The 23,850-nt window shown below is 46.3% G+C and overlaps 1 protein-coding gene across 3 annotated transcripts in view; it reads left to right on the top strand.

The window, feature by feature from the left end:
• The window catches only part of PTPN3 (protein tyrosine phosphatase non-receptor type 3), a 112,754-nt gene that overhangs the window by 17,255 nt on the left and 71,649 nt on the right, over positions 1-23,850 (top strand). For 2 of the 3 annotated variants that reach the window (XM_060609068.3, XM_060609066.3), the window contains exons 2-5: positions 15,046-15,200; positions 20,318-20,425; positions 20,506-20,548; positions 23,117-23,195. In XM_060609068.3, the coding sequence (XP_060465051.1) occupies positions 15,063-15,200; positions 20,318-20,425; positions 20,506-20,548; positions 23,117-23,195 (368 nt within the window). In that variant the 5' untranslated portion in view covers positions 15,046-15,062. Of the gene's footprint in view, positions 1-6,524; positions 6,542-15,045; positions 15,201-20,317; positions 20,426-20,505; positions 20,549-23,116; positions 23,196-23,850 lie in introns of those variants that run through there. The other variant, XM_078436600.2, reaches the window with a different exon arrangement.

Below are 23,850 nucleotides of genomic sequence, written 5' to 3'. Positions count from 1 at the left end.
CCTCTCTCCCTCTGCCCCTTCCCTACTCACGCTCTGTCTCTCTCTGTCTCTGAAAAATGAATAAACCTTAAAAAAAAATTTTAATAGTAAAAAAAGAATGGCATTCTGACACAGTACGATATGGATGACCCTTGAAGCCATTATGCTAAGTGAATAAGCCAGACACAAAAGGACAAATGTTGTCTGATTCCACTTATATGAAATACCTAGGATAGGTGAATTCACAGAGACAAAGTCGAGGTTGCCAAAGATTGGGGGGGAGGAAAGGAATAACGAGTTATTGCTTAATGGGTACAGAGTTTCTGTTTGGAGTGACAAAAAAGTTTTGGAAAGAGGGGTGATGGTTGCACAACATTGTGACTCTAACGCCACTGAACTGTATGCTTTAAAATGGTTAAAATGGCAAGTTTTATGTTCTATTTGTTCTACCACAAGAAAGACCTAGAGAAACAGTGTGAGATTTGGGAAGAGCATGACTGCCAGGAGCCACTGGGTTTGATTTCCCTTCTCCCCGGGTCACTCACGCACCATCCTTGCTGCCTTTAGCCTCGATCTCTTTTGACGTCAAAGTCAAATGAGGTGACAGGTGTGGAGTGCAGGTCATAGGAGATGCATCCCGTCCCCTTTAATTCTATCCTTCCCAAGTATAAAAAGATTGTCTGGTAGGGGCGCCTGGGTGGCTCAGTCGGTTAAGCGGCCGACTTTGGCTCAGGTCACGATCTCGCGGTCCGTGAGTTCGAGCCCCGGGTCGGGCTCTGGGCTGAGGGCTCAGAGCCTGGAGCCTGCTTCCGATTCTGTGTCTCCCTCTCTCTCTCCCCCTCCCCCATTCATGCTCTGTCTCTCTCGGTCTCAAAAATAAATAAACGTTAAAAAAAAATTTTTTTTTTTTTTAAATAAAAATAAAAACAAGATTGTCTGGTAGAAAGGACCGAAAAGAGAAAATCTGGTGATTTTGCCCAAATTCTCATCAATTACCTGCTCATCTGTTTGGCCGTTTTCCTCCAGGAGGCGTGGGGTGGGGATCCTAGCCACTTCCGGTCCCCTTGTGGCCACACACCTCTGGTGCTTTGGCCCTAAAGCAAGGCTCCCCTGGGCCCCCGTTTCCCTGACGCTTGTGAAAGCCCTTGGTCCCTTGCTCCTTCTTCCCTTTTCACGTTCACAATGGGTTCTTTCGGAAGTTGGAGCCCCTACCCACTAGAAATCATCCGGACACCCGGCCACACGGTTATGATTTCACCAGGTGAAATATTGTAAACTATAACAACAAAAACTGCCGGTGAATTGTTTGAGTTACGTGGACAAATGTCTCACGGTGGGATAGGAGGAATGAGTACAACTTGGAAAAAAAATAAATGCTCCCAATCAAGACGACACTGCTGGTCGGCACGTTGTATCTGATGTGCGTGGATCAGAGCGCACCGTGCGTGGCCACTCCTCTGCCTTCCTGCCCTCTCCTTCCCCTCCAGGGCTAGCTACCTTCGGGTGATTGGAGCCAATGTGTCTCTCGCAGCCGTGGAGTTAGATTCTGCACTGCCCGTGTACCTCCCACAGCTCACTGCAAGAACAACAAGGTTTAGATGCCTCGTGGCTATCCCCTGCCACACCTCAGGTGCCCCACCCCATGGCTGTCCCAGGAGATCCTTGGCTTAGAGTCCCCCCCCCCCCCACCAGGGTGAGGGACAAAAGGTCTAGTTGAGCTCAACTAGAGAAGCCCAGCCTTCTGAGGGCTGCAGTGAACCTAGGCCTCCATCATGAGTCCTCCAACTCCTGGGATTCCTGAAGGCAGGTGCAGTGGAGGGGGGGACTGGCCAGCTCTGGGGCTGGTGTGCCACTCTCAGGATCCCCCTGGAAGGAGAGCCAGTGGTCACAGGGTCAGAGAAGCCCCAGGCCAAACTGAGGGCCTGGCCTCAAGAAATGAGGTGACGTACTCCTGTTCTCCCACTGCTAATAATTAACCCGGGGTGACTGCCTGTAGACCTGGAGGTGCCTTCGGATGTCATGCGCATGCACTCCAGCCCACACCTTTTGCCAAAAACGAGAGGAAGTCATTTACTACGTGTCCTCAACTCTGAGAGATGTGTGCCACATTTTAACTTTCCTCTAATCGGCACGACCTGGGCCGTCCGAGGGTACTTTAAATTTTTCTTTACATTTTTTTCGAAACACCTGTTAATTCAATTGTGTCATCTTAGAACGGAGGGAATATGGTAATAAATACCCAAGTCATTACTCAGGTTTCTGATATTGCAGAATTAAATGGTGTGTGTGTGGCGGGGGGTGGGGGGGGGGGTAGGTTTTCTGGACCATTTCCTCCTTAAGAGGAAATCTACCAACATGTGAGCTGTGGGGAGTGTTTACAAAGATTATCTCAAAAGGTAAGAACATACCTTTAGTCAGGAAATTACAGAGACAGTAGTGATTAAGTGGGGCCTTTTTCCCTCCAGTGAATCACCTGTAATTCATCTTCCTTCCCAGTCATGTGGGCCAGTGGACTCAGCGGGCAGGAGGTATGTGATGCCCCGCACTGAGCTGGGGGTCATCGCCCCATTTGGAGGCCAACTGTGTGACTCCAGCATGGCTCTTGGAGTCTAATCTACCAGCCTGTAAATTGGAACAGGAATGCTGCCTGCCAGCCTCAGTCAGAGTGAATGGAGTCAGAAGCAATGGGTGCAAGAGTATTTAGAAACCTCTGAAGCCCCTGAGGACCCTTGGCTGTTCCCCAGGACAGGAAGCCCGGGGGTGGCAGTGGCCCAGGGACTAGGAGTAAGGTGGGAGAATGGGCGCATCAGAGCTCCTAGCAGCTGCTGGTGAGTGTTTGCTGTGAGCCGGGCAGGAGGGCCCTGCTCCTCAGAAGTATTTACTTGTGCAGAAACCAGACTTACAGAGTTCATTTGACCAATGTCCTGTCGTGTTGGGAGTGGTAGGGCAGAGACTGGAACTCAGATCTGACGTTCCTTCAGGCTTCCAATGGGCCCAGCCACCAGGAGCCCCCAGGCAGTGGTGTTACTCTTTCCCTGCACTCCTTAAAAGCTGAGAATGGATTGTATTTCTGTATTCCCGGCTCGTAGCATGTGGAAGACCTCACTACAAGCAAATGTAACAATGGCAGCAACAAGATACATTATTTGCTGACTAGCATTTTGGCATGCCTTTCTAAGTCTTTTTAGAGTCCGTGCAGTTCCCTCTCATAAATCTTGTGACTCCATCTCACCAAGTCAGAAAGTCCTGGAAGTCTGACTAGCATACATGAGAATACATTTTATCTTGTTTTCTAGAGAGGCTGGGTTGCTATACCTAATATACCCGGAGATGGCAGGGGGTTTTAAATTTTTTTTTTTTTTTTTTTTACATTTATTTATTTCTGAGAAACAGAGACAGAGTGTGAGTGGGGGAGGGGCAGAAAGAGAAGGAGACACAGAATCTGAAGCAGGCTCCAGGATCTGAGCAAGCAGTCAACACAGAGCCTGATGCAGGGCTCGAACCCACAAACTGTGAGATCATGACCTGAGCCAAAGTAGGACGCTCAACCAACTGAGCCACCCAGGTGCCCCAGGAAGGGGATTTTAAAGCTGGAAGGAGCCTTCCAAAGGCTCTAAACTAGGAAATCGATGAAAGAAAACCAGTGAAAAGTAAAGAAAAAAATAGAGCAGTGGCTTCCCAGGTTCCTTGGCTGATTAGTGACAAATAGGGTGATGCTTTCAGCGGGGGGTCAGGGTTTCAGGGTTGGAAGATATTTTTCTGTGTTTCCTTGAGATAAAATCATGGAGAGGGCTGCTGGTGGTGAGGATTGGGTTTCTCTGGCCAGGCTGCCACTGGCTTCAGACTCCTTGGCAGGAACAAAGCTGGCAGGATGGTCCTGTTGTGAGATCCCAGCTTCTTGGCTGGGATGAGTTGCGATTAGCACATCTCAAACCTTTCAAAGTGACTTTAGCTGTTTTCTTTTCTGAAGGCTTCTGCTGCTTTTGGCTGTAAAGGGGTGGGGGCTGGAACCCAACATAGAAATACCATGGACTTACACCCAAATGGGCGTGTCTGTGCCCCGAGGGCAAATATTAGCACAGTATTTTTGTAAAGTTTATGCAACTTGATTCATGGCCCTGTAGAGTAGATTTATTCCATCCTGTTTTCCAGTCTGTTTGGGGCCTCATGGAACTATCCAGAGGGAGAATGGAAAGAGACTGGTAGCTTAATTTTAGGTGGAAATAGCTCAATATAAAACATACTCTGCTATCTATACTTTGAGCTTTTATGTATTGCTTTTGGTCCATTCGTATTCTTTTATCCCCTGTTTCAGTGATGGGGTCATTCTAGTTTTTTTCAAGACTGAAGTACCCGTTTAGAATTCTTTCCCGTGAGAAGTCTGTGTATAAGGAATCTCATTTTGAACAGTGCTTGCTTTGAGTGGACTTACATGTACAGAGACTTAACCTTGGCACTATTGAAACAAGTCATAATAGAGTCTTGGTCATGGGTGCTCAGGGTACACCCATCCCACCTCCTCCAGGGCTGGTCTGCCCTCTGCGACCTTCTCACCAAAGGTCTTACCCGCCTTCTCTGCTTGATCACCTCTAGTGACAGGGAACTCCCTCTCTCCTGATGCAGTCCCTCTCATATTTGTGCAGGCTTGACTATTCAAAAGCTCTTCCTTCTGTTAAAGAGAAATCTGTTTCTTTTGTCCTTCACCCATTTGAACCCTTGGGGTCTAAACAGACCAGCCTAAAGACAGTAGTCATAAGTACCATTGATTGGACCCTGCTAGGTGCCAGTTAGTTTCAGACATACTCAGTGCTTAAAACCTTGAAAAGCATAGAAAATCCCCCTCCCCCTTTTGTAGGTAAGGAAAAGGGTGAGTGATTGCTAAGTTCACGCAGCTACTAAGTGGTTAAGCTGGGGTTCCAACCCGCATGCGATTGATTCCATTGCTGCTGACCTTCCTACAGCCTCACGCCATATCATGTGTGACAGCTGCTTGGATTTTTGAAGCACCAAATCTTCTCCCTGAGATATCTCTAGGATACCAGTTATGCCCCAGATACTCCTGCTAAATCTCTCTCCTTGCATTTCCTAAAATGTGTTTCCCCTCCTGACTTTTGTATATGCACTGCCATGTTGGAAGCCCCTTCTACCTAGTTGACTTCCTTTTATCCTGCAAGGTTCCCCTGTGACACCTTTGTGACCTGGTCCCACTGCCCACCCCAGTCAGGTCGGGACCCCTCCTCCTGTTTCTCTGGCACCCTGGGTGTTCATCTCCCTTAGATCTTGAAACTCCAGGTACTTCTATGCATCCGGCCTGACATAGAGCAGGTGCCCAGTAAATGAGTATTGAGTAAATGGTCCAGAACTCCTTTGCCAAAGTAGTACTAAAGGTTAAGAGTAATTATAAGCAAGATTGAGGGTCTGTGCAGTGTAGTCCTAGTCCATTGTGGGACTTTGGCCAGTTGTAGGGAGGATATAGGGACAGCTTGTCTGTAGAAAGTCCTGGAGTCCTTTTCCTCCGCATGGTTTGGTTCCATCATTCCAAGGCCTGGAGTTCCTTCCAGGAGGCAGGCTTGCTGACCTCTGAAGGTTCTGGGTCCACTGAGGTGGCATCTTAACGGGAGAGGTTCACTAGACACTGTTCAGAGCCTCACCTGGGGGGAGACCACATCCCATGCTTCTCATTTCTCTGCAGCCCATACTGCACAGATGCCAGAAGCATCCACATATGTGCTGCTCACAGCCCTGGGAGAGCAGAGTCCTGGGAAATTTGGGGCAGGGGTGCAGTTTAGCACTGCACTGTGATAACCTTTCCTAAACATTAAAAAAAAAAAAAAAAAAAAAAACTTAAAAAAAATCTCATGATGGGGTGCCTGGGTGGCTCAGTCGGTTAAGCGTCTGACTTCAGCTCAGGTCATGATATCACGGTCCATGAGTTTGAGCCCCACGTCAGGATCTGTGCCAACAGCTCAGAACCTGGAGCCTGCTTCAGATTTGGTGTCTCCCTGTCTGTCTCTGCCACTCCCCCTGCTCACACTCTCTCTCTCTCTCTCAAAAATAAATTTAAAAAATCACAGGAAGAGGGGAGCCTGTCTGGCTCGGTCAATAGAGCTCACAGATCTTGATCTTAGGGTCGTAAGTTTGAACCCCATGTTGGGAGTAGAGTTGACTTTAAAAAAAAATCTCATGAAGTTGGTGTTAAAAGTTAGAAGAGTAGTCCCCTCTGGGGGAAGTCCTGTTTGGATGGGGGCACGAGGGGGCTTCTGCCAGGCTTCTCTTGAGAGCTGTGCACTTAGGATTTGTGCTTCTTCCCTCTGTGAGGCTTCAAGAAAAAGGTGGGGTTTGGGCAGTGACTTCATGTAATAGACCCAACAAGGGTAATGAGTGTAACGTGAGTGTTCTCATCGCTTAGGGGCAGCTGGTGCGTTCAGTTCCTTAGCTTCTCATCGCCACCCTGAAAACTTCGCTCATGGAACGTTAGGAGGTTGGCTTCTCTTTGTAGCAACATTACCTCTTTCCCGAAACCGTCCACAGCCCCCACGGAGTTCTTCATCTTGCCCTTCAGGTAGCCTGAAACTACTTCTTGTTATCTCCCAGTATCAAGTGTAACTTTCTTATTTTGTTAGTTTTGCCAGTGTCATGGTGTTGAGCCTATAAATAAACCCTGACTCCATAATAAGAAAACTATTTGGCATTTTGAAGTTGTAGGAGAAAGAGGGCGCTAATTACGGGTCTCTGTCTGAGAACGAATCCTACAAATTACCCCACCCTGCTTCCTGGGGGCCCTAGTTGGTGATCCACTCCCTGAACAAATTATAGGAGCTTTGGAACAAATGATTTGATCCCAAGACTGTACGTCTGGAGTGTTCAGGTTAATAATTGCAGGATAATTTGAGTAGTGAGCTGTGCTATTGAAGGGACTTGTATGAGCCTTTTCTCCCATGTGGTGGCAAATAATGTGAAATGCGAGAGTTAGAAACTTTCATAAATGTGCTCACAGAAGCATCTTTTCTTCTAAATAAGATATTAAATACTTTTATATCTGCATGCCCAAATTAAAAACCAGTCTCATGTACTAATACTTCCATTGTCAGCTGCAATTATTATTTTCATTGACAGCTGTTAAGCTTTAAAAATGCTATTTAAAAATTAATTTGTCCTGAGCCTCTGTGCTGAAAAATCAGGGCATTGGCTGTAACACTGAATTAGCAATATGAAAATGCCATCCTTAATAGATTTCTTTCTAATTTAGAAATGTGTATAGTGATTGTTTACATTATAAACTAGTTTTTAAAAGAAGCCCGTATATTTATCTTTGTATTTAGGCAGTGTAGTACTTTGGATATTAAAAAGGCAAGTACGAAGGGGGGGAGGAGTAATTGCCAGAAAGCAGTGTTGATAAATTTATGGAAAATAGTCATGAGGAAAATTCAGTTTCATGTAATCAGTTGTATGGTAATTTTTTTTGGAGAGACAGAGAGTGAGTGGGGGAAGGGCAGAGAGAGAGGGGGAGGGAGGGAGGGAGGGAGGGAGAGAGAGAGAGAGACAGAGAGAGAGAGAGAGAGAGAGAGAGAGAGAGAGAATCCCAAGCAGGCTCCTTGCTGACAGTGCAGAGCCTGATGCAGGTGCTCAAACTCATGAACCATGAGATGAACCCATGACCTGGGCCAAAACTAAGATTCGGACACTCAACCACCTGAACCACCCAAGTGCCCCATTGCAATTTTATCAGATGCACGTAATTTAGAATTAATAAAGTAAAATAGTACATACAGTAGTGTTTTTGGGGGGGGCTCCTGGGTGGTTAAGCATCCGACTTCGGCTCAGGTCGTGATCTCAACAGTCCGTGGTTTCGAGCCCCACATCAGTCTCTGTGCTGGCAGCTCAGAGCCTGGAGCCTGCTTCAGATTCTGTGTCTCCCTCTCTCTCTCTGCCCCTCCCTTGCTTGCACTCTGTCTCTCTCTCTCTCTCAAAAATAATAAACACTAAAAAAAATTTTTTAAGAAGTGTTTTTTTTAAAATATGTGAGTATTTTACAAATGAGAACTAAAATCACTATCTGGTTGGGCTGAGTTTCATTAATAACTTTTGAAAAGCCTAATCACAAAATGTACATGTCTCTCTTCCTTTTGTCTCTTTCCTTCCTTACCACGATTGTAGTTGACTGCCCCTCATTTCTGCAAAAGCACATTACAGAAGACCCTGCTGCCTTTTTTATAACTTGGATATTATGAATCGTTAGGAATCACTGTCTGTGAAAGATGTGAACTAATTTGGGTGAACAAGCCAAGACATCTGGTTACATAATTTCAAGTGATAGAACCCTTTTTGAACTAACATTATTTTCGTGTTGCTTTCTTCCTCTGTTATGACAACAGTGCTAATCCCAGCACTGACATATAGACTGGAAAGTCTATGCTACTTTAACAATGTCTTAGGAAGTGCTTCCCCAGACTAAGTAAGGGGACAGCTGCTAAGCTACAGAAACTCCTTTTAGCTCTGCAAAGTGATTTGTAATGTAGGAAAACTGACGTAGAGTGCTGACCTAACCAAGCCCTTGGCTGTAGTCACATACAGTCAAAACCGAAAGGAACCCTGGGATCATCTGGTTGAGTATTTTCCACTGCATGGTGCTCAGACCTGCTGTGTCTGAGTCCCCTGGGGATGCTTATTAAAAATGCAACTTCAGTCTGACAATTAAAGCAATGGCAAGGTCCTCGTTTGGATCCTGGATCAGGAGGAAAGAAATAAAGGACATCATTGGAACAATGTGCAAAACTTTAATATGGGCTGTATATTATATAAGTGCTTTTATCAGTGTTAAATTGCCCAGTACAATAATTGTACTGTGGCTTGGAATGTCCTTGTCATTGAGAGACATGCTAAATATTCAGAGGTAAAGGGGCATAATATCTACACCTTCCAAGTGTTCAGTAAAAAGCATAAGGTGTGGGGGTGTGTAGGAGAGAAAGCATATATGACAGAAAGTTAATTAAATCCTGGCCAATGGGGGTATATGGGAGTTCTGTTTTTCTTGCAACTTTTCTATAAGTTGGAAAAAATTAACTTTTAAAATGCAGTTTCTTCGGTCCCTACTAAACCATAGATTCTGTAGGTGGTGCCAGGAATCTATTTTAACAAGCTCCCCAGATGATTAAATCAAGCACATTAAAGTTTTATTTAAGTCTTTGGTTTAAAAGTCTCATTTTAATCATTGTTTCTTTGTTAGCAGCTTAATTACTAAGCATACATTCTTACAGTTTGATCCGATCTTAATCTAGAGCTTAATAAATAAATCCCCATCCAGATGTTTATAAATCTTTAGAAGGGAATACCCCACTTCAGAGAAGTTTAAGGAACACGTAAACCTGGCCATAAAACAGCCTAGAGCTAGAAGCTATCCTGTGTATGTGTTTTCCTGTCCATATGCAGTAAAGTCATGTGTGATGGGCATTTGCCCCCTGAAGACTTGGTTAACCCATAATGAAGCCCGAGTGCCATGTATTTACAGTGGAAAGGTGGAGAAAGCAATATTGGTATTTGATGAGTCATCTGTCTAGCATAGCTGATTTTACATGAGTGTTTATTTTCCATGTTAGAGACGTCCCTCTCTAGCCAATGAGGCATCTGTTGGGGCTCATCAATATCCTCCCACCCCTACCTCCCACCCCCACAAAAACCTCTCCTGACTTCACTAGGGAAGAAGAATTAGGGAAAAGGAGGGGATTGGGCTACAAAGAAGGCCTTCTGTACTGTGAGAGATTTTTTGAGTTGAACTGTGATAAGAAAAGGGAGCAAGGCTGTGCCTGTTTCTCTCCAGGAAGTAGAAAGTCATAGGGTAGGAGGTGCCGTGTTTTCCTCTGATGGCCACTAGGTGGTAGCATTGGCCTAGGTCGGCGTGATGATTAGTCAGGCTGATTCCTTTATTGAGCCACCTGTGGTTCATTTGTAGTGTTTACTCACAAATTAGGTGTTAATAAATCAGAACTGCTTTTTTTTTCTTTTAACTGAAACTTGCACTCTTGAGTTAGAGGTCTAAGTTCTCATTTTGGGAAACAAGGGTGTGAAATAACCTCAACATTTTCTTTTAAAATGACTAAAATGGGAGTACCTGGGTGGCTCAGTCATTTAAAGGTGGGACTCTTGATTTCGGCTCAGGTCATGAACTCACGGTTCATGGGCTCGAACCCCGTGTCGGGCTGTGTGCTGACAGTGTGGAGCCTAATTGGGATTCTCTCTCTCTCTCCCTCTCTCTCTGCCCCTGTCTTGCTCTCTCTCTCAAAATAAATAAACTTAAAAAAATAAAATGACCAAAATGGAGTTCTTTCTGACTTTCTCTAATGGAGAAGAGTATAGTCCTCTCCCTTCTGTCTGTGGTTCACGTGCTTGTAAAAGAACAGAGTTCCCTGGGTCAGCATGTAGACCCTTAGGAAATAAAGCATCACCTCTTCCCTGTCCCCAGCTCCAGGGCAGACAGGGAGCCCAGAAAGGATAGTGGTTGAAGACTTGTCACCCAACCCCACCCACAAGGGCTCCGGTGTCCCACATGCCACAAATTGCCGCATCCCACGCAATATGCCCCCTGATTCTGGAACCTGTGTTTATAGAGCAGCTCAAAGGTATGTCACCTATCTATCTCTTAACCTCACAGGCTGTCTCTGTTGAAATAAAATTTTAAGAAACAGAACATTTATAGAAGGCATTTGAAATCGGGGTTGGCTACAAAATCCAGATTCTAGGCAGCACCTGATGGCATTAGAAGCACAGTAGTGTTGGGCATCTGGGTGACTCAGTCAGTTAAGCGTCCAACTCTGGCCCAGGTCATGATGTCGAGGGTCATGAGTTGGAGCCCCACTGACAGCTCAGAGCCTGGAGCCTGCTTTGGATTTTGTGTCTCCCTCTCTCTCTTCCCATCCCCTGCTCACACACACACTCTCTCTCTCAAAAATAAATATTTAAAAAATATATTAAACAAAAGAAGTTTAGCATTGTTAATATAATGCCTTTTATTGAGTACCTAGTCTGTGTCCCGCCAGGTGTTAACTCACACTCATGGTGTGCACTGGGCCCCCACTGTGCACTAAGGGAGATGTCGAGTCTTCCTGTATGTCTTGCAGGTACAGTCTGATAAAATCTATAGTCACAGTGGAACCTCTGTTGTGCAGAACAGATACTGAAGCCACAACTGATTGGTTTTGATTTTGAAAAAAGAGCAAATAAGGCTTCCATATTATAGAATACATCAGCTGCAGCTGTAGCCACTTGTGGTTAGGGAGGCCAGTGTGTTCTTGGTGAGGTTGTGGCTTTGTTTAGAATGAAGAGGCTTATAAAGGAAGCCGTAGAAACCCCAGGTTCCCCAATTGCTGTGGTTCCGGAAACTGGGCAGTCAGTCAGCATCCATTGTCTTGACCGGATTGTTTAAGAGAATTTCAAGACAGTCTGAAAACCCTGCCTGGCTCGATTATGTGGTTATTCAACATGAGGCTTGCTCTTCTCAAGGTACGCTTTAGGAACAATTGTGGGGAGAATATATCTGCGACTTTCGTGAAATTCCATTGTTCATTACATTGTTCATTACATTGTTAGGTTTCAAGGCCTTTTATATAGCAGAGATCGATGTGCAGAGGAAAGCAGTGTCTCTTCTGGGTCGCTGGCTACATGACTATGCTGGGGAATGTCGTTAACCATGGTCAAGTTAATAAGTCCCACCGGTACCCACGCTTGTGCCAGCTGCACGGAGCTGCGAGGGCCAGGAGCAGTTTGAAAATTAGTGCCTGCTCTTAGCACGTCTGTCCATCTGACTTTCATTTGGAGGCTCTTGTTTGAAATCACTTTTGGTTTTTTCCATCCAGAGTCATGGTGTGATGAGCTCTTAGTGTTAGCTGCCCTGAGGAACTACCCCGCTGTTTCCCGTGTGACCCCCTCAGTGAATGGCTCAGATTCCGGGAACCTGTATTCTTAAGTTTGACCATCTGGAGCACGTCCTGAGGTTCCCTGCAAACTCTCTCCTCTGGCCATTGACTGCCTCCTTCTGTGAGGGCTTCCCAAAGGGAAAGTCACTCTGTCACATCCCAGGTTGCTGAATCACCGTCTATGGGTGTGGCCAGGACAGGCCTGGTTTTTTTGTTTAAAGCTCCCCAGGTAATACTGATGTGCACCTCCCACTAGAATCATGCTTGTAATGATTCTATTGTATCTTAAAAAAAAAAAAAAAAAAAAAAAAATTCTAGCCCACCTGAAATTCTTAGACAAGGACTAAACAATAAATTTGACATTTTAAATTCAAAGTGGTTAAAGTATTATGGAACACGTTTGTTGTCTTTTGATAACTCTTGGTATTACTCAGAAAATGCATCCCTGCTTCTGATGACATTTTCGTTGGAAAGGGCAAGGTGGAGGTGGTGGGGTGGGTGGAATTTTATAAGTGACAGAGTACTTTTTCTCCCACTGCCGGTCCCCGGAATTTGTTTTATTAATATTTGAGACTGCCTGTCCCTATCTACAGAAGAATGGAGGTTTGTCTGGAGCTCCCGCTGTAGGAAGAGGGACCAAGTGCACCCTTCTCTCCTGGAGCCTTCACCTACTTTGTGTTTCTGCTTCCTGCCGCCAAGCTGTGCCTCCAGTGGTCCCCTGAGGCTTGATTCTCAGGCGCCAGTCTGCTTTATGCTAGTCCCTTCCTTGCTGCTGATTCCCCAGTCTTGCTTTCTGACCCTGCCTGACATTTAGTGCTGCTTTTCCGGTTATCCGTGACTTGTTCCTCACAGTGTGAACCCCGGATCAGCGGCTCTGTCACCTGGGAGACTGAGAATTGCAGACTCCCGGGCCCCCCTCAGCCCCCCTTGCATTCTAGGTTGCCCCTGTTGTGTGCACCTTACAGTGTGGGGAACCCTGGTCTAGGGGATGTCCCCACCTTCGTTCCATCCTCCTTCCTGCTCCCACAACCCAAGTTTGTCTTATCAGGTAGCACTGTTTTTCCAGGTGCTAGTCTTGGCTTCATTTTTCATTTCATTTTTCCTTTTACTCATTGAGTTGTTGTTCAGCTATTTCTTGGCTGCCTCCCAGAGCTGGGTAGGTGTTGGGAGATGCGGTGAGTAAAACCAGACCTGGTCCCTACCCTTGTGAAGCTTAGCTTCTGGTGGCAGAGGCCAGTGTTAAATACGTCACCAGCTGTAACTGTCGCATTGTCCTGAGCACCACACAGGAGAGCCTCTAACACAAATAGTAGTTATGGACACCAGGGAAGGCTTTGCTGAGGAAGTGATGCTTGTGCTGGGCACTGAGGACTGAAGAGGAACAGAAAGAACTTTCTAGGCAGAGGGAATAGCTCATGCAAAGGCCCAGCTCATCTTGGAAAGTTTGCAGAGAATTAACAAAAAAGAACACTAAATTGCCCTTAAGTCCTTCACCTTTATCTGTTCTTGCCTCCAACCTCGTCAGATTTACACCTCCTCCGTTCCCTAAGCTGAGGAGCTGGCCTAGACCCTTGGCTTTCCTGCCTGCGTGATGTGACCGTGTGCTCACTGCACACTTCCTCAGTCTTTTTTTAGTCTACTGCCCTACAGTTGCATTCACTAGAAAGACCTCTTTCCTTGCCGTTCCCTGAATAGAGAGTCAGATTTTAAACTAACTCCCTCTTCCTCCCTGTATTATTTTACGTGAACTTGATATTGCAGTATACAGACAAGTACACAAATAAGTGTAGAGCTTGATGAAGCCTCACAAAGCGTGCACACCAGGATCAGTACCCAGATCAACAGAATATTATAAGCATCCCAGAAGTCTCTTGTCCACCCCCCATCCCCCACCCTGGTCACTTCCCACAGGGGTGACCACGCTTCTGTGTTCTGTTGGCGTTGACCAGTTTTGCCTGTTTCTGAACTTTATGCAAATGGATTCATGTTGTTGGTAATCTGTTGTATCTGGCTGCTTTTGCTCAACATAACGGAAGAATTCACTTGTGTTTCACATCACAGTGGTTCACTTACTTCCTTTGCTGTACAGTTAAGCATGGTATGACTATACCACAATTTCCCTCTGTTGATGGGCATTTGAGTCTTTTCCAGTTTGGGGCTATTATAAAAATTCTCATGCATGTCTTTTAGTGGGTAAATCCACATTTTTCTGTTGGGAATATGCCTAGGAGTGGAATTATGTCACAGAATATGCATATGTTCAGTGCTAGTAGCTTCTGCCAAACCATTTTCCAAAATAGTTGCGCTAATTTTCATTCTTACCAGCAGTGCCTGAAAGTTCCGGTTGCCACATACCCTGGCCAGCACTTGGTTTTGTTAGATTTCATTGTAGCCATTCTGGTGGGTATGTGGTACCATTACTTTGTGGTTTTAATTTGCATTTCTTTGACAACTAACGTGGTTCCCATTTTCTGCCAGATTGCTTGTTTTTTTCTCTTACTGATTTACAGGAGCTCTAAAAAAATGTTTATTTATTTTTGAGGGAGAGAAATAGCATGAGCAGGGGAGGGGGCAGAGAGAGAGGGGGAGACACAGAATCCAAAGCGGGCTCCAGGCTCTGAGCTGTCAGCACAGAGCCCGACGTAGGGCTTGAATTCCCGAGCCCTGAGATCATGACCTGAGCCAAAGTCGGACACCCAACCAACTGAGCCACCCAGGTGCCCCTAAATGGTGTCTTTTAATGACTGTAAGTTACTTAATGTAGTTTAATTGACCAATAAGTATCTTAATATTTTAAATCATTTTTACATGACATTTAGTTCCTTAAAAAAATATAGTAGAGTTCACAAATATATACAAAAAGTTAAACATAAAAAATTAAAAGCCTAGGAAATATAAATTAGATTTAGACCAGGGAGATAAAACACACAAATAAGCCATATAATTCTGTTAACATGTTATAACGGAGCAATACATTTTGCTTAGAGCCGCTTAGAAGTCGAATGGAAACACGGTCTGTTATCTGGCTCTCATTTGTCCGAGGTCTTCAGTTTTATGAGGATCAAAGCAGACACGGGATAGGTGGACTGTGAGGTGCATCCACACGTAGCAGGTAATTTTCATGTCAGAGAGCTAACAAGTGTACTTTCTGTTACAGGTTATTCAACGACAGTTATGACCTCCCGGTTACGTGCATTGGGTGGAAGAATTAATAACATACGCACCTCAGAATTACCCAAAGAGAAAACTCGATCTGAAGTCATCTGCAGCATCCGCTTTTTAGATGGCTTGGTACAGACTTTTAAAGCCAATGTAAGGTCTCCAAATTTAATCTTTTCTGAATTAATGCTATTAAGACATAATGTTTCTTCATTTTATAAACCAAGATATCAAAACTTTTTATTTTTAAATTTTTTTTTTAACGTTTATTTATTTTTGAGACAGAGAGAGACAGAGCATGAACGGGAGAGGGGCATAGAGAGGGAGACACAGAATCGGAAGCAGGCTCCAGGCTCTGAGCTGTCAGCACAGAGCCCGACGTGGGGCTCGAACTCACGGACCGCGAGATCGTGACCCGAGCCGAAGTCGGCCGCTTAACCGACTGAGCCACCCAGGCGCCCCTCAGAACTGTTTTTAAATGAAAGCTTGAGGTCTCAGATCTTGTATGTTGAGATTGGCCTGGAAATAACCCTAAAAACTTTGCTCACATTCTTGTTCACCTGGAGTGCCTTGCCCCCACTTCTTGGTGACACGAACTGAGTGACACTTCGATGTTACCTGTTCTGTGCCATCTTCATCAGCTTCCTGAGCTCGTTCTCCCATAATGGTGCCCTGTCTGCATTATTAGAGCCCATGTCACATTTCGTTAATAGTCGTTATAATTACTAGGTTGTATGTTCTTTAACTTGTGAGCTCCTGGGGACAGGTATGGTGTCATCTCCCCTGGGCCCGGTCCAGGACGAGGCACATAGCAGGTGCTTATTATGGTATGAGTTCATGGGTCCAATCTGGAGGGTAGTAAGATGTGTGCCTCATAAATGGCAGGGCTCAGGGAGAGCCTGGCTTCTCCCACCTCAAGCTCATGACAGACGCAGGACTGGAAACGAGGCCTCCAGTATCAGGCCACCAGTGAGATCCTTGAACTGTAGTAGTCATGCCGTCCCGCCCTCCCCCAGTCACCGTTTAGGCCCATGACCTCTGCCTGTCTCTCCCATACTCTGGCAGGTCCTAAGGGGGTCAACCCCAGTCCTGGACTGGCTGCCAGCATCTGCCCCAACCTGGAAAGTTCAGTGTGTAAGGAGAAGGGTTGGAAAGGGAAGATTGGGTACAAGAGAACAACCAGGGGTAATAGAAGGCCACAGAAATTGAAAGGGTAACAAAAACTGGCCCCTGGGTCTTCCACCCCACCCCTAAGTTTGCCTCCCGCTGACCCCAGGTCACTATGGACCTTGATGGCTGAGCAGACAAGAGGGGAGGGCAGTTTGCAGGAAGTCACAGCATGGCAGTTTCTCTAAAAGGGGCACGTATGCCTCTTCCAGATGCTCTAAATTGACTGTATATGCCTGGCTCCTTTGTTGTTGGTTTGGGAGCTATTCCTTTGCTGTTTATCTTCTTTCTGATAAGAACGTGTTTATTCAACAAATGTTTACTGGGCACCTTCTATGTGTCAGGCTTCATGCTGGTTATAAAGAATACAGCAGTGAACAAAACAGCCAAGTATGTGGCCTTTCAAAGCTTACATCTAGTGTGAAGAAATGGACAGTATACATAAACAAATGTATACTGTGTCAGGTGGTATGTATTCAGAAGAAAAATAAAGTGGGATGAGGAAGGTAGAGAGTGCCAGAGCGGGGCAGTTGTGGGGTTGTCATTCTATAGAAGTGACCAGAGAAGACCTCATCTAAAAGAAATGAAGGAAAGAGCTATGTTGTTCTCTGGAGGGAATGCACATTCCAGGTAAAAGAAGTAGCAGTGCAAAGGTCCTGAGGCAGGATCCCACTCAGTGTAGTTGCAGAGCAGTATGGAAGCTAGTGTGTCTGGAGTGGAATGAACAAGGGGGAGAGTAGCAAGAGAGGTCAGAGGTGATAGGTGTTGGGTTGGGGGGGGTGGGTGCTGCATAGAGCCTTATAGGTCATCCTGAGGGTGCTGGTTTTATTCTGAGGGAGGCAGAAACCATTGGTAGGTCTGGGCAGAGACCTTACATGATGTGACTCAAGTGTTACTCTGGATGCCCTGTCAATAGTAGACTGTTGGGGGGGGGGGGGGGGAGGCAAGGACTAAGAGGATATTATAACAGTCCAGGGGAGAGGAGGACGAGGAGAGTTGGACAGGATGGTAAGTGTGGAGGTGGCTAAGAATAAACCGAGTCTGAAACTACTTTCAAGGCAGAGCCAGTGGGATTTGCTAATAGATGGAATTTGGGATGGGAAAGAGGCCCTCAAGGTGACTCTCAGGGTTGTCGGCCTGGGAGACTAGCAAGATGGAGTTGGGGTCGATAGAGATGGGAAAGGCTGTAAGAAGGGTAGGCTTGGGGGTGGAGATAACCAGTTCTGTCAAGGACGTGTTGAGTTTGAGGTGCCTGGTACTCGTCTACATAGAGATGGTGTCAGATATACGAGTGAGAAGGTTAAGGGAAGCGTTAAGGCTGGGATGCAGATGTGGGGCTGCAAAACGGGGTGAGGTCAGCTGGGAAGGGAGGACACAGAAGGTACGAACAAGGGTCCGTGTTGAAAGGTTTGAGAGACAAGAAATAGGCACTACAGGAGGCAAGGACAGACTGTCCCAGGAGGGAGAAGGAGAGCAAGAGCCAGTGTCTGAGAATCCCAGGCCAGAACTTTTTAAAGGGGGAGTGAGGAGCCCTGTAAACAGGGATAAGGAAAGCGCCTGCCCAGAGCGATGATCCTAGAACATGTTCTTATGAACACGAACACCATTGTCCTTATCATGCTGCTGCCATTGTTGCTTCCTCAAGCTTCCAGCAGTCCAGTCAAAGCTGACTCACATTGAACTTGAATCTGAGGGCCTGGTGGCAGTTTAGAATCCCTGTCACTTTAGATCTTCTACTTGTAGGGAGCGTTGGCACCAACTCTTGAGCCCAGACCCCCTTATGGGCAGGAGCAGGCATCATCAGGAAGCTGGCCTATACATCCCTTGTTCTTAGCCCATCCCAGGGAGCAAGCTGGTCACGGACAGTGACCTGGCATAGCAAAGATGGCCTCTGATGGAGTAGGGGACTGGGCTGGGAGGCTTGTTCTTTATAAATGTGCCCTTTATTATGTTTCGGTTCTTTTTGGGAACTGGGAAAGTTGGGAAAAATATACCAGAATGGGTGAGTTTTGCACTCTAGAGGGGAGATGCAACATTGTGGGGACATGTAGCCTTTGGCAGCCAGCACACCATACTCAGGCAGGCCGACCGTCCATCAGCTGATGGCCTGGAGCCTCCCAGCACCTCTGCTCATGGCAAAGGGGATGCTAGTGATGACTTTGTGAATAGCCACAAAGACTCGAGATCATATATAAAAAGTGCATGTCGTGTCATATCTGGCTCATTGTGGATGTTTGATAGTTATTTACCTATTAAGTATAGTATAAAATTCTATAAAAATTTTAACAAGGTGGGGCGCCTGGGTGGCTCAGTCGGTTAAGCGTCCGACTTCAGCTCAGGTCATGATCTCACGGTTCGTGAGTTGGAGCCCTATGTCAGGCTCTGTGCTGACAGCTCAGAGCCTGGAGCCTACTTCGGATTCTGTGTCTCCCTCTCTCTCTGTTCTTCCCCTGCTCGCACTCTGTCTCTCTCAAACAAATAAAGATTTAAAAAAATTTTTTTTTAATTAAGGGAAACCAAGGTCTTTGATGCACCAGGAGAGTATCTCCTAATTGAGGGGGACAGTATCTCATATTTTGGAATAATGTGGACTGGGTGGGCCATCTTTTCCACACTGTCCTGATTCCCTTGTGATGGAAGCGGTCCCGGGTAAAAGAAGCAGCAGGTGCAGGGCCCTCAGGCAGGAAGGGGGGAATGTGTGCAGGAAATGGGTGTGTCTCATGTTCCCACACTATGGTCAAACAATATAAGACCACACCAAAGAGGAGGCTGCAGGAGGGGGCCTGATGACTACCTAATTCTCCTCTTCCTGATCACTGTGGTCAATTTCCAGGTGCATGATCTTCTCTCTAGCAGTCAAAAAAGGAGCTGTCTTTTTGCTTGTTCTTTATAGTCTATTTCTGAGTCTCAGTGTCCTTAAGTCAAATGATTTGGTTCAAAGGATTCCTGAGAAGTCTGCCTGTTGAAGGAGAATTTGCGATTTCCCAGAGGCACCATGCTGTCTCCCACCCCCGTTCCTTTGTGCCAGGCACACTGTTTAAGATGCCTTCTCTTTAGGACGCCTGGGTGGCTCAGTCCGTTGAGCGTCCAACTTCGGCTCAGGTCATAATCTCACGGTTCATGAGTTCAAGCCCCGCATCAGGCTCGCTGCTGTCAGCGCAGAGCCCGCTTCAGGTCCTCCGTCCTCCTCTCTCTGCCCCTCCCCCCCCCAAATAAATAAAACATTAAAAAAGTTAATAAAAAAAATTTTTTTAATGTACTCAGCCCTGTCACCCTCCCAGACCCATGTCAGGAGTTGCTTCCACTTGTCCCCCGGTTGAAGTAACCATCCGTATCGTCTTCTGTGTGTTTCCTGTGCCCTGAGGGTTTCACAGCACTCGACAGCATTTGGCTCACCATGTTACGGTCACTGCTTCTATGCCTGGCCTCTCTGGGACACTAACTGTGGCTCGGTCCCCATGCTCAGCACTGTGCCTGCTTCATAAACACCAAGTGGTGACAGTGGCTGAGTCCTGCCGTAGATGCAAAGTGCAATTGAATGTCCCCACTGACTTCTCACTTCAGATGGCAGAGAGCAGAGTGGCAGATGATCCCCCAGGGTGACACACACCCGTCACTTTGAGGGCGTTTAGGATGGCATTTGCTTATTCTTAGCCATCTTCCTCATGCTGTTAGTAGTTTTCTTCCCCGTACACGCTTCCGTGGCTCCCGAGGGGTCAACAAAACTGATGTGGGATTAGCGTTTTGCCGTGGATAATCCATGGGTAGGTCATGGAGAGTTTACTCTCATCATGATATCTGTGTTTCCCAATTCAGACATCACTTGGGAATCTCTGCTAAGGGGAAGGAAGAAGTCTCAGACAATTTAACTATACTGTCTTAAATCATATTTATGTGGTTTTTCCTCGAGCCCTACTTCCCATGCGTACCATGTGACTTCTTGGCATGACATTTATTAAAGCATTTCTTACTACAAGATACGAGTGTGCATAAAATCTCTAAATGTTTTAACTCCTTTTTGCCTACAATATTTAACCATTGGTTTTTCATTCATTTTAAAAATATGCCCACTAGACCTTTTTTTTTTTTTTTTTTTTTCTTAGAAACAAGATACCGGTCAAGTTCTTCTGGATATGGCATACAACCACTTGGGTGTGACCGAAAAGGAATATTTTGGTTTGCAGCATGGCGATGATTCAGTAGACTCTCTTGTAAGTATCATCCCTTTAAGATGTCGCTGGATTTCTGTATGGTTTGGTTTTATATCTTATGTTTTCTTCTTACCCAACAGAGATGGCTGGAATCAAGCAAGCCCATCAGGAAGCAGTTAAAAGGTGAGGCTGACCTTCTCATTTCAGTTGAACACTGGGTATTCGTGTATCACGGCCTGTTTCTCTCTTCCAATTATCCGTGTGCCTGTTAACATCTGGGACCCGGCTTCCAGGTGGTCCAGGTGATGTGAGTAAACTGTCTTCTCCCTGTTTGACTTCTAAGTGAGCAGAGATGCTTTCAGATCAGTCCTCACCAGCAGTGAGCAGGAAAGGTGAAAGAAGGCAGCCAAGAGCCCAGGAACCTACTTTCTTCTTACAAGGGAAGGGAGATGGCTTTTCTTAGCCCAGTGTGAGAGCCAGGGTGGGAAAGGCACGTGTGCATGCAAGCACATGCACGCACACACACACACACACACATACACACCCCTCCTACTGGAGTCTGAGACATAGGTAGTCAATATAACAGATATAACATACTGCTCCTAAGCCCGGTGCTGTACATTAACTCCCATTTAGACGGGATTTCACACCATGCCCCACCCCACCCTCCGCCCGGATCCGTCCTCAGCCTGGTTTCTAGCATCCCACTCTCTGTCCCCCTTTATGCACTTTATGCCCCAGACAAACCTGGCTGACCTCCCAGGCTGCACATGTTCCTCTGTACCTTCCCTCAGTCTGTTCCCTCTGTTGGGATTGCTTTTCCCTCTTCTCTATATCCAAATCTTGCTGTTCTTCAAAGCCACTCAGACTCCATTCCTACTTCTACTAGGAGCCATGACCCCTCCCCTCCCACCCTCCCTTCGTGTGTCATTATCTGCTTTGCTCCTCGGAGCACTGTCCTTCACCTCCCAGTCACCTGCCTTAATCTTCCTTGGAAACTGCCAGCTCCTTCAGGTCAGAGCCCCTGCCACACCTTCTCTGCATTCCTCACAATGCACCCCCTCCCCAGGAGGTGGCCAGTGAATGGCTGAGGGGTGAACGGCAGGTGGATTTTTACACATAAGTGTGCACACACGTATGCCACCTCCCCCCACTCGCCCAAGCACCCACACGGGAAGAAGTAGAGACAAGAAACCGTGGCCAGGATCCCACTGCTGCTGTCCCCTGGAGCGTGGGCCTCCAAGTCCTGACCTCCCTCAGCATTCAGAACTGCCCACAGGGAGCCACAGAGCCATTGTGCAGATACATGCCTGCCCCCATTTGAAGTCTCAGAGCAGTGAGTCCACACAGGCATGAATACATTCCCTCGTCGTTCATTCCCTCACTAACTCATTCATTCGGGAAGTGTATCCTGAGCTCAGATTTTGGCAAGGCACTGGGCTAAGCTCTGAGAATCCGGTCCAAATCAGATTTGGACCTGCCCTCAAGGAGCTCACAGCCAAGCATGGGGATATGGACACCAGGAGAGTGAGGGTTCTAGGATAGTTCTGAGCACGTGATAGGACACTCTGGGTGCACAAAGGCATCCTGAGACACACATTGACAAGGTCTGGTGGGAAGGAGCTGAGAGGATGTCCCAAGGCATGGGAACACTTAGCTGTCCCCTGATGTGCAGGTGGTCAGCCTGTACCAAGTTACAGCGTCACCCGCTGGTCCCTGGGCACACATGCAAAGGTACATTCGTAGGTGCACACACACTGCTTGAGTCTTTGACACAAGAGAGAGACTGACAGAAAGAACTAAAGAGAGGGGAGGTAGAACCCCGGATGAACTGAGGTCGACAAGTCTGTAAGAGGAGCAGGGTAGAGAAGGCTTGAGTTTCTGAAGCAGGAAAGTGCCGAGCACATAGATAGGGCCAGCGAACATTTACTGAGTAACGGAGAGGGGTGCAGCCGACCTGAAGGAGAGCACGGAGCTTAGCAACACAATCTCCTCTTCTCCTGTTGCCATATCTAGCAAAAGAAATGGGCTAATTTTATCTCTGCAAGCAAATCGATTCTTGGTATTGTTACATAAAGCCGTATTTGAGTATGGTAATTAATTGCATAATAATGTTTGCTAGTATGTTCGTCACTTTGGGAATTTACTTTGCGTTAAAAAGCATGAACTGTTGTCCAATATAAACGTGACTGAGAGGTGGCATAGCAGAATCAAAAACCTCAGTGCTACCGTTCTGGTACTGTCATCAGCTGTGTGACCCAAGGCAAGTCTCTGTACCTGTTGGGCCGTCTGCAAAAACAGTGCCATCAACACCAGCCGAGCCTACTCAGAGTTAAGGCGGTGTTTCAATTCAAGAATATACCTGAAAATGTTTGGGAAAAGTATAAAGTCGCTATATATGTGAGGTTATTTCTTTGTGAATATTGTATAATCTGTTGATGTCAGGAATTTTTAAAATTCCTGATCTAGATAATGGAGTGCATTGTTTGAACACAGCCCTAAGTTAAACCTGTATTAGGAGGTAATACCTCATTCTGTGCTCATATTGCAGATTATTCTACTTTTTGCAGACTTGGAGATTTCGAGTCACTTAACCTGTGCACTCCTTGTTCGAAATTAGTCCTTGTATCGATGGAAAAAAGCAGTGGTCTAGTGAAAAAAAAAATGCATCACTTAATGGGAGAGTAGCAGCTTACCTGCATTGACTTTTTAAAAGGGAAAACTTAAATTTGTTTTTGAAAAATGTTGTAGGAGGTTTCCCCTGTACTCTGCATTTTCGAGTAAGATTTTTTATACCTGATCCCAACACACTGCAGCAAGAACAAACCAGGTAATCACTTTTTTTTTAAAGTTTCCTTTTTCGTATATAAAAATGAGTAACCACTAAGAATGTACGCGTTACTTTATCACTGTGGCCATACACTTCATTTGGGTAGAACTTCATTTGGGTAGAACCACACCAGTGGTTCCCATCCAGGTAAAAATCGGAGGGGTACATACTGAGCTTTTCATCAGCTGATTAGTTCTCTGTCTTGGACCTACTTACGTCCTTACTTGGTGCAATTCCCAGTACACTCCCTTCCACCTCCTCCCGCCTCCCCCGCTGCCCCAGCCTCTCCTGCCTGTTGAGAGTGAAGTGCCCAAAGAAAGCAAAGTCATCCGTTCTCTAACGCAGGCAGGGTTTGGAAGACCATTGTGTGAAACGGTCATCCCCCGATCAAATAGCCCCGTGTCTCTGCTAGGCTAGAACTGAGGCCCTTTAGGATAACGAGGTGTCTAAACGAAGCATTCTCTGCCACATCCCTAGTTGGTAAGAGACAGAAAGCTATGCAAGTTGGACCAGCTTCTCTCCTGAGTGAATCAGGGTGCACAGGCAAAATGTGAACCAGATAAGGGAAAGAGAGCCCAGATAGGATTGTTTACCCCTCAGGGCTTGGCGTAGGGCCTGGCTCTTGTTTTGTACTGGCACGTGGGGTTTCTGGGTG

Source organism: Panthera onca, chromosome D4 (assembly GCF_046562875.1).
Source record: "Panthera onca isolate mPanOnc1 chromosome D4, mPanOnc1 haplotype 2, whole genome shotgun sequence".
NCBI classification, from domain to species: domain Eukaryota; kingdom Metazoa; phylum Chordata; class Mammalia; order Carnivora; family Felidae; genus Panthera; species Panthera onca.
Note: the sequence above shows the minus strand (reverse complement) of the source record. Positions and strands in the feature narration are given on the sequence as shown.